General features: G+C 53.2%; 1 protein-coding gene across 1 annotated transcript; it reads right to left on the bottom strand.

Annotated features, from left to right (window-relative positions):
- Positions 1-1,028: 1,028 nt before the first annotated feature.
- Positions 1,029-7,833, bottom strand: CALML4 (calmodulin like 4). The gene is made up of 5 exons (XM_026110745.2): positions 7,686-7,833; positions 7,553-7,583; positions 6,098-6,238; positions 4,802-4,990; positions 1,029-1,342 (listed from the first exon to the last, which is right to left on the bottom strand). Exons 1-5 carry the CDS (start codon positions 7,686-7,688, stop codon positions 1,245-1,247), a joined length of 462 nt encoding a protein of 153 aa, XP_025966530.1. The 5' UTR covers positions 7,689-7,833; the 3' UTR covers positions 1,029-1,244.
- Between the last annotated feature and the right edge of the window lie 1,432 nt (positions 7,834-9,265).

The following is a 9,265-nucleotide window of genomic DNA, read 5'->3' as shown; positions in this document are numbered from 1 at the left end:
GAGAAGGATGGAGGCAAGGGGGCTCCCCTGGGTAGAAGTGGCAGGAATTTGTGGTCTGCTACCATCCCTAATAGGTTGCTTTTAGATCCGTTATTGTACAGAGATGGTCTCTGAAAATTTCCAGTTGACAGTAGAGATCTGCAGTATGTTGTCCAGAATTTTACGTGCCGGTCTGTGGTCCTTAACTAAGACTGGCATGCTATAGTAAAAATAAGATTAAAACCCACTGTTTCGGGACCTGTTGGTTTAAATCAGCTTAGAGTCAAGAGAAACGGCTTTTTTTCTGTTGCAGAGAAGCTGAATTTTCAGGGCCGCTGTCGTGCCCTGCCTGGCTGTCTTTGGGAGCGTGTTCTGGGCAGCCGGCCCGGGACCTGGGGACCGAGGCGCTTGCCAAGCGCTGCGTTTTTCAGCGTTGCCTCAGAATTCAGTGGCAGCTTAACTGCGTGGAGACTGGACGCTGCAGGATCGCGCATCTTGCAAAACAGATAATGTGGCATAAGTAGAAATGCAGAGAAATCTTATTCCTCATCCCCTTTCACTCCAGCAACGAAACAGTGGTCCTTGCTCCTGTGCTTTGAGAGCAGGAGTTGTCCTTCCAGCTTCTTCTAAACTCTCTTGGTGCAGTGAGAGGAATCCAGGCTGCTTTTCTCCGACCCTCTGAATAGGGAAAAGGATGCGGCCACCCTTGAAGCGGTGCTGGTGGCTCGACCAGTTAGCCACGTCTGACTGGGAGGTTCGTTACAGGGCCGTACTGGGGCTGCCAGCGCTGCTGGAGAGCTGTGCGGTTACACCGAGCTTGCCGCCGTCGGGACGTAGCCGAGCCTCCCGAGGCGTTTCTTTACCCGCAAAGAACTGTGCCCAGGCTCGGGTGCGTGGGAATGGCAAACGGCTGTGATTTTTGCAGACTTTCTGGGATGCAGTCACTGTGTGACATCAGCTATAAGTCATAATTTATGCTGTGAATTGTAGACTTAAATGCACTTTTAAAATAACGATTGTTTTGTAAGCGTGACACATCTTACACAAGGGAGTGTTACATTCATTTATTTAAGTGACTCTGAGAGCTCACGTTTTCTAAGTGACAGCATTTCTCTGGAAATGAGGTGGGAACCTGTTTGTGTGAGCTAAACTCAAGGCAGAACATGGATTATTAAAGGCAAATAATGATTCCTGAGTCTGAACAGTGACTAGGAAAAATTGAAATCAAAGTTTCAGGTCCTGCTGTTACCAAATCTCTTTGAATTTCAGTAGTCGGCTGCAGGAAGACTAATGGTGCGGACAAATTCTTCATATTTTATTGTTCCATTCGGTCCAACTTTAGCTTCTTTTAGCAGGTCATCCACTGAAAGAGTAAAAGAAAGCGTAAAGATAATTTTAGTTTGACATGTAGTAGGAGTGTTGTGATCTCCTAAATAACAGTAGTGTGGGATTTGGGTTTTCAGATTGTTGTTAGAAGTGGGAGCTTCCAGGATCGGTTGGATGTGCCACCCAGATCGCGTTTTTAAACTCACATCAGTTAGCCCTCTAATTTTGATTTCAACTTTAAGTTCTAATAATACAATCTGGAGCAGGGATGGTTGTCTTTGACTTCTGGTGAGGTGTAGTGCCGGTGAAGGCACCCGAGTTAACGTTCCCTGACAGGTTGTGCCCGAGTTTAGGTGGGTTTGCGCTGTGACCCTACGGATTCTGGTGTTGCTTTTTATTGTAGGCAGGCCTTTGGTGCTTGAAAGCCAAGAATACCCTCTCCACTGTGGCTCTTAAGGCCTAGCTGGAATATATCTCTGGAGAAGTGCTAGCTGTACAAATTGCCACGTGCGAGTAGGGTTGCTTTCCGTGGCAGCTTTGGGAAGGCCGTGGCAGTGACATCAGTCGCCTGACCTGACATGTTCCCTTCTGTGAAGACTAAGCCATTAAAATTGATAGTTTGGTATTTTCCCTCTCAAATAATAAATATCAATAAAATAGAAGTGCATAAGTAACACATGGAAAAGCAGTATTAACTGCTGCTGAATGAAGTTGCCGCTGGGAATGAGATGCCGTATTCTACGCAGGAGAGGTGGAGAATTTCCCCATAACGTACAGTGGGTGGGTGCTACAGCAAATTTAAGAGAATCCCAGAAGCTTTTATTTGATAGTGTTTTGGGCAGCAATTCTTTTGATAAAGCCTCTAGTACAGTCCAGAAGAGTGGGTTTTTTGCTTGCATGCTAATGTTGGGGTCTGTGTGTCTGGCTTCACCGGCGTGGTGCCGTCTCCAGTTCTTTGGGCCGACTGTCTGTCTGCAAACAGTATCACGGCTGGAGAGAGGAGGCTGTTGGGTTGCAGACCTGCATTTATCGTATGGTCAGTACTTCAGCGTTGTGCCTGCTAGGCGTTCAGAGCCCGTTAGTAGACCAGTACAGATGGACCGCGCGTGGCTATGAGGACCAGCGCCCAGAGCTTCCTTGACAAGTGGGAACAACTACACATCACACCTATCTGCAGACCAAAGCAAGCGGCACAAGCAGTCCTTAGCGAGGAATCCCACCCAATCCCCTGAGCTGCTGGAGTGGACCAGACTCCTCTCCCATCTCCCACAGGCTAATTGAGTCTTCCACGTATTGCTCCTGGCCTTCCTGGAGCCCGCGTGCCCTCCCCTGCCTGCCGGGAGGGTGACCCGTCCCCGAAGCACGTGAGGGCAGCTGGGCAGAGGCTGCTCTCTGCTCCTACCAGCCAACTGCTTGACCGAGGTGGCCAGAGCAGTTGTCCAGGCTGAAAGAGCTGTGGTTGTCTAAATAAGACTCCTAGTACCCATATTTGAGCACAATAATAGCTTTGCAGCTGTGAAACCCTGGGGGAAGCTCATGCTGGAGGAGAAAGGGGGAAAACAGGTTATTTTACTGTAAATAGTTCTGTATGGAAAGTCCCTATGAGCAGCACAACCTGCTTGCTTTCTCCGTTCTTGGCACGGTGTTGGCCGAGATGCTGTTTTTCCCTCGGCACCTCTGTCTGCAGACAGGTATCGGTGTGCAAGAGGGGGACGCGCAGCCCCGGTGGCCGCTGCTGCCGGGAGGATCTGGTTTCCCGGCGGGGTAGGAGAGGTGCTGCGGTGAGAAGGCCTTGCAGAGCTGCTGCTCCCGTAAGGTAAGCAACAGCTCTTCGTTTCCAGGAGACCTGATCCTGCTTTTCAAATGAGAACGTCCTGGTGGCAACCGTATGCTTGCAGGGGCATGCACTCAAAAGTAATTAATTCTTCCCAGAACGCTTGAAAATAACTCGGAAGAAAAATGTGTTGTTTTTCATTTGGTAAAAGTACATTAAATTAGAACGAAGTGAAGGCTTTTCTGGAACCGCTGTAAATGAAGGTACATGCCAGTAGTTACCGAGCAATCGTGGATGCTAATGAAATTGAGTCCGTTCTGGTATCAAATATTTATAGCGGCTTAGCAAGCTCGGGTTCGCTGTGTCAAGCCAAAGGGGGAATTTGCCGTTGAGAAAAAACACAGCTTGCTGCATTAGCATCTGCAGCGCCTGGTTACGGCGTGTAAGCCGTGCGTCTGCTTGCAAGATGATGGGAAATGTCGTCTCACCCCCCGATATAATAGCAGTTCTTGCTAGGATGCCTTTAATTAGGGCTAATGTCTCCATGTCTTCACCACTTTTCCAGCTCTTACATTAGATCTGAAAGTGTTTTCAGATGTAAATAGCTGTATAAACTGTTATTCCAGTTAAATAGGTATTGGTATATCACCCATAAAGCTGACAGCCAGTGGTGGCGATTGGACTGTCAAACCTTGCTCCAGTTTAGTCAAAACTCCGCTTTAATGTCCGCCAGGACAGTTCTTGGGGCCTTTTGGACCCTAACGGGCTCTGCACAAACTCCCTAACACTGGTAAAACTCGCTCCTGGACCATACGGGCATCTGAGACGTTTTTCTGATGCTCCCTCTTTGGCAGAGACTGAGTAATTTCGAAGCATAGCATGCATTTAAAAACCTGTTTATATATATATAAAAATAAATATATAAATATATATAAATATATATATATATATATAAAAATAAATATATAAATAAATATATATATATAAATAAATATATATAAATATATAAAATGGCTAAGCCAAAATTGGGTTCTGATCATTTGGGGCTTCCTGGGAATTTCCTCCTAACGTGCCACTTGGGCAAATTTCTGACAAACTGGACAGTGGTGGGGTTTTGCGGGGTTTTTGTTGTTGTTGATTTGTGTTTTTATTAATCTTAATTAAGAAGTCCCCCTCTGCCTCCTTGAAACTGCTCTGCCCCAGAGCTGGTCCCAGCAGCGTTCTTGGGATATTGCCAGTTCCCCTGTGTGTTTCTTGAAGCCTCTCTGGAGCTGAGGACGTGGAAGCTCTCAGGAGGCCTCTCATGGGACAGGCGCTTACTCTAAAAATAGTGAGTCATCTCTGGGCAAAAAAAAAAAATCGTCATTCAGAAAACGACTCGAAAAAGGGGAAAGCTCTCTTAGCTCCCTGGCAACCGCAGCCGCGAAGCGCAAGGTCCCTCCCTGGGGACCGGTGCGCGGAAGCCCCGAAGCTCCCTGCTCCGCTGGGTGCCCCGCGCGTGCTCGGCGTGGGCAGGGGCAAGTGCTCAGGGTCCAGCTCAGAGCTGAGCACGTGCCGACGGAGCCTCCTGCCCCCCGGCCCCAGGATGCTGCAGCCCTGAATTTTGCTGATTTGCCTTTTCCCAGCTGGGCGGCTTTCTGCTCCCAGACCCACCTGCAGCGGAAAATCAGGGAAGAGGGAAGCAGAAGATGAGTATTTGACACGTCTGCTGCGAAACCGTACCTTCCTCCTCGGAGAGTTTTTCTCCCAGTCTGGTAAGCTTGGCTCTCAGTTCTGCGACGGTGATGAGCCCTTTCTTCTGCCTGTCTATCATGGACAAGGCCGTGAGGATTTCCTTCTCGGGTTCCTCCTGCTTCATTTGCCTGTACATTATATTCAGAAAAGTGGAAAAATCCAGCTCGGCGTTTCTGTCTGGAAAAGTAACAGCAGGTTCCTTAAGGACGTGGCAGCGTCGCAGCTCGGACCCCGGCCTCGCCGTCCCCGCTGCCCTCCCGGGGCAGCTCCTCCCTTTCTGCCTGGTGCCGTTTGGACCGGGGGGATCTGCCCGGTTCCTGCTTCTCATCGAAGCCCTGCGTTTACGACTGGTCTGTGCAAATCTGCGGTTCGCAGGCTGCTCTTGGCCTCTGCCCTGCCAGCGGTGCGGCACGTCGGTCCCCGCACTGGCAGCGGCAGGAGCTTCCCTGGGTCGTACCCCTGGGGCGACCGAGGCGTTGCAGGATTGAAGAGTTACTTGGGGTCCAGGAAAACGGTAAGGGCAGCCAGAATTTAGAGCAAGCCCTCGTCTTGTCTGGTATATATGAAAAGAGAGAAAATGGGTGATCTAGCACAGGTACATCCATGGGCAAAACTGAGCAGGGGGCCGTGGAGCGACGGGGCTGTGCTTAGGTCGCCCCTTGGGCTCTCTCCTGGCCTGGAAGCTCTCGCCTAGAGCTTGGCCAGGCTTGTGCTCTGCAAGCTCTGCATCCGTAACCTTTAATCCAACGCACCTTCTCTTGTGCTGCTGCTTCGATCTTTGTGCTCCGCTTTGAATACATTCATATGTATTTGCAGATTAATATCTTTCTGATCTGCTGCTTGGACTGGACAGTTTCCCAGTCTCAAACTCATGATCAGCACATCACGGTTCACCTGAGCAGCTGCGGGATGCCTCCCCCCACTCCTCTCCTGAGCCTTTTTATTTTTATTTTTTATTTATTTTTTTAAAGGGCACTGCTTTAACCAGTGTGCTTGACTGACTCTGTTCACCATCTCGCACATTGGACCAGGTTTTGGTGACTGCTCTCGGTTACCCTGCGTTGCCTGGGCTGTTTCACCTGAGACCAGATAATCGATCTAGATCCTACCAGCCTCATTTGCTTTGCACGTAGGGTCCCGACCACAGAAAAGTTGAGTTTTAACAAAAACCCGCCAAGGCCGGATAGCTAGCTCTAGTTTGCTCATTCTCTTTGAAAAAGTGAGACCTGCTCCAACCGTGACCCCATACGTTTCACTAATGCACTGCAGCAGCACTTTACTCACCGATCTTGTGCAGGTGAAGGTGCTTCTGGACCTCTCCTGGCGTTGGGCTGGCTCCCAGGCACCGCATCACAACGATCAGGTCGGTGGCTTTTATCTTGCCTTTCTGTTTCTTATCGTACAGCGAAAAACATTCCTTGAACTCTAACGAAAAAACCAGGACTGTGCGTTATGGCACGCGAGGTGACATCGATCTACAAGTGACGCTTCTACAACCGGCCGGCCAAGCCGCCCCGGAAGGGATCCAGCTGGGATGTGGTGTCCCTTCGGGGTGTCCGACGGATGCTGTCGGAGGAGGAGCAATGAGTGGTGTAGGGGAGCGTCTAAACCGGAGGTAAAGGGATTAGTGGTGCCCCGCGTGTCCCCCGGCGGCCAAGGGGAGGCTGGTCTGGTCCCCGCCACCGTCCCCTCCGCCCGAGCCTGCCGCCGTGCCGTGCTCTTCCCCCCGGAGCACCTACCTCACGGGTCTTAAATAAATAACCGAGGGTTCGGGCTGACCTAGATCGCGCTGTGATCTCTCGCCCTCCCTCCCCGCCGCGCTCAGCGCTGGGTGACGGGTCGTCCTGCCTGCAGAGCGTCCTGGAAGCGAAACTACCGGCCTGCTTGGTCTGATCCCCTTCCTCCCCCCTTGTCCGGGTCTCTCTTGGCCGAGGGACCCGATTCTCGAGCTGTGTTTGGAGAGGAAGAGGCTGGCCGTGAGCTGAACTGCTGGGGTGTCCTTGCGCGGGAGCCGAGGTCTTGGCTGCTCTGGGAGAGCACGATCCGCTCCTGGGAGCGCGGGGGCCACGTGTGATGCCCTGTCCCCTCGTGCCAGCGTCCTCCCCCAACCCTTCACTCATCTGCAGGGTGAACGGCCGCAGCCCGACGGCCCCCCAAAGCCTTCTGCCCGGGGGGCGGCCATCCCCGTGGCCTCGCGGCGCCTGCCCCCGGAGCAATGCCACGGCTCTGCTGAGCCCCGGGGCGCTGCAGATTAGCAGAGTTGCAATAATACTCTTATTTCGGCTCTGTTCCGTGGTTCTCCGCCGCGGCTGGCTGCACCTTTCTCGCCCCCGCGCGAGGGGGGACGGATGGGCCCCGGAGCCGCTCGCTCCGCGTAGGAAACCTCGCCGGGCGCCGCGGGCGCAAACGCCGACCTCGGCTCCCTCCCCGTCGCAGCCGGCCTGTCCAGAGCTGTCAGCAGCAAGGGGCCGGGAAGGGAGGAGTTAAAGCTCTTTCCCTGCCGCGCTGGGAAAAGCGGCTTTTCGGGTGCAGGATGCGCAGTTGTGCGAGCGGCTCCTGCTCCGGCACCGCACGGTGCCCGCGGCGAATCCCGAATCCTGTCTTAAGCGAAGCAGCAGATCATGGGAAACGGGCAAGCGGGGGAGCGCGATGCCAGGACTGGACCATTCCGTGAGAAAAGCCATTAGCTGGAAGTTTGCTAAACTGATCTTAATTAAAAAAGAGCAGAACTGTACGTACCATTAATTTGATCCTGGGACAGAAATTTTGCCTGTAGCACGGGAGAAGGGAGAGAGAGAAAACAGCAGCTTTAACACTCGGAGTGGGGGGCGTGGGGGTGTGCGGGCTGCATCACCCGAAACGTCTCGCTCACCATGGTTTTGGGGTCCTTCCCTTGCTTTACAGCTGGCTGCCAGGATGGGTCGCGTCTCCTACCTGCTTCCTGCTCGGAGAAGGGCCGAAGTCCGCGGCGCCAGGCGGAGCGCGGCCAGCACCGGAATAAATACCCGGCTGCTATGGCTACGCGGCTGGAGCCGGTAATCGCCCTCGGCAGCACACGGGTTTGCTTTGCAAGCCGGGCTCTCCCGCTGGAGGCGGCGGGATCGCTCCCGGGACGCTGTCACCGGTGCGGGAGCCCGGCGCGAGCGCTGCTCCGGCTGGATTCAGCCTTGGTCCGGCCCTTGGGGTCGGGCTGGGTAAGGAGATGAGTTGGGTGGATGCAAAAGGTTGGATGATCTTGAATAGGTTGCGCTGCGCAGCTCACGCTGAGCTTAAATACCGCTGCTCGGGGACGCGTGCAGAGCTGCTCATGTCCTAGGCGGCTGTTCGGGAAGGGCAGGGGGAGATTTACTGCTTTACGTCCTCTCAACAGAGTTTTGCTGTCGGGCGGGAGAACAAGATAACGTGAATTGCATGCGGGGTGCCGTGCATTGGCCGTGCAGCTGCCTGCAGGGGCTCGAGTGCGTCCGGTTGGGAGTGAGCATTCTCGGAGCCGGCTGGTCCTTGCTCCGGCCCCGCGGGACTTGCACCCAGCCCTGCTCCCCCTGGCAGCCCTGGGAGGGTGATGCCGGGGCGGCCGGAGGCCCCGGGCCCGCGCTCCCCGCGGCGTTGCAGACCTCGCTGCGGGGGGAGGCAGCAGTGCCTGGCTCGCGGGGAGCAGCCCGGAGCGATAGCTGCGTCTGGTCCTGCCTCCGGCCCTCCTCACGCTGCCCTTTGTCATTCAGTTGATGCTCGAGCCGTTGCAAACAGAGTTTTTTACAGGAACAAAATACACAATTTGGTTTAAAAAAATAAAAAAAACTAAAAAAGCTGAGCGAACAGCTTGAATTGAAGGGCATTGGTGTAAAACGCCTCCCTTCTCCACTTTTCTCCCCCATCAGAAATTAAAAAAAAAAAAAAAAAGAGGAAGAAAACATTCAGTTTTAACCGCTCCCATTTTCAATAAGCTAAAATCTGAACGTGGAGCAGCAGCTAAGAGCCGTCCGCGTCCCCCCGGCACGTTGGGGCAGCAGCGGGCCGAGGCGCCCCGGGATGTCGGGCGTCGGAGGGGGCTGCTCTGCTGCCGCTGGTGCTCGAGAAGCATCGCCCAAAGAAACCTGGCACTTCCAGCAGGTACCTGAGGCCAGACCGTGCCTGAGAATAAAACATTTAGAGGCCAGAACGAACCCTCACGCGAGCAGCTCCTGGCTGCTGGAACCGTGCAGCCGAGGTCGGGGTGGGAATGCAGAGGGCACGCGCCGAGGACTCACCCTTCAAGCAACGGGACGGCGCCATGGAGTAATGTAAGTCGCACAGCTTTTACCAAACGTTTTTATTCTATATGGTTTGCTAATAACTTTTTTTTTTTAACGATGGGTTTCTGTTGCACAGGGGCTTAATGCAAATTTTAAGGATGTAAACCATTGCAATGACTTAGCTGATGAGTTTTAGGAGTTTGGCTCCGTCACCTGAGGA

Source organism: Dromaius novaehollandiae, chromosome 10, assembly GCF_036370855.1.
Source record: "Dromaius novaehollandiae isolate bDroNov1 chromosome 10, bDroNov1.hap1, whole genome shotgun sequence".
NCBI lineage: Eukaryota > Metazoa > Chordata > Aves > Casuariiformes > Dromaiidae > Dromaius > Dromaius novaehollandiae.
The sequence above is the reverse complement of the archived record's forward strand: the minus strand, read 5'-3'. Positions and strand labels throughout refer to the sequence as shown.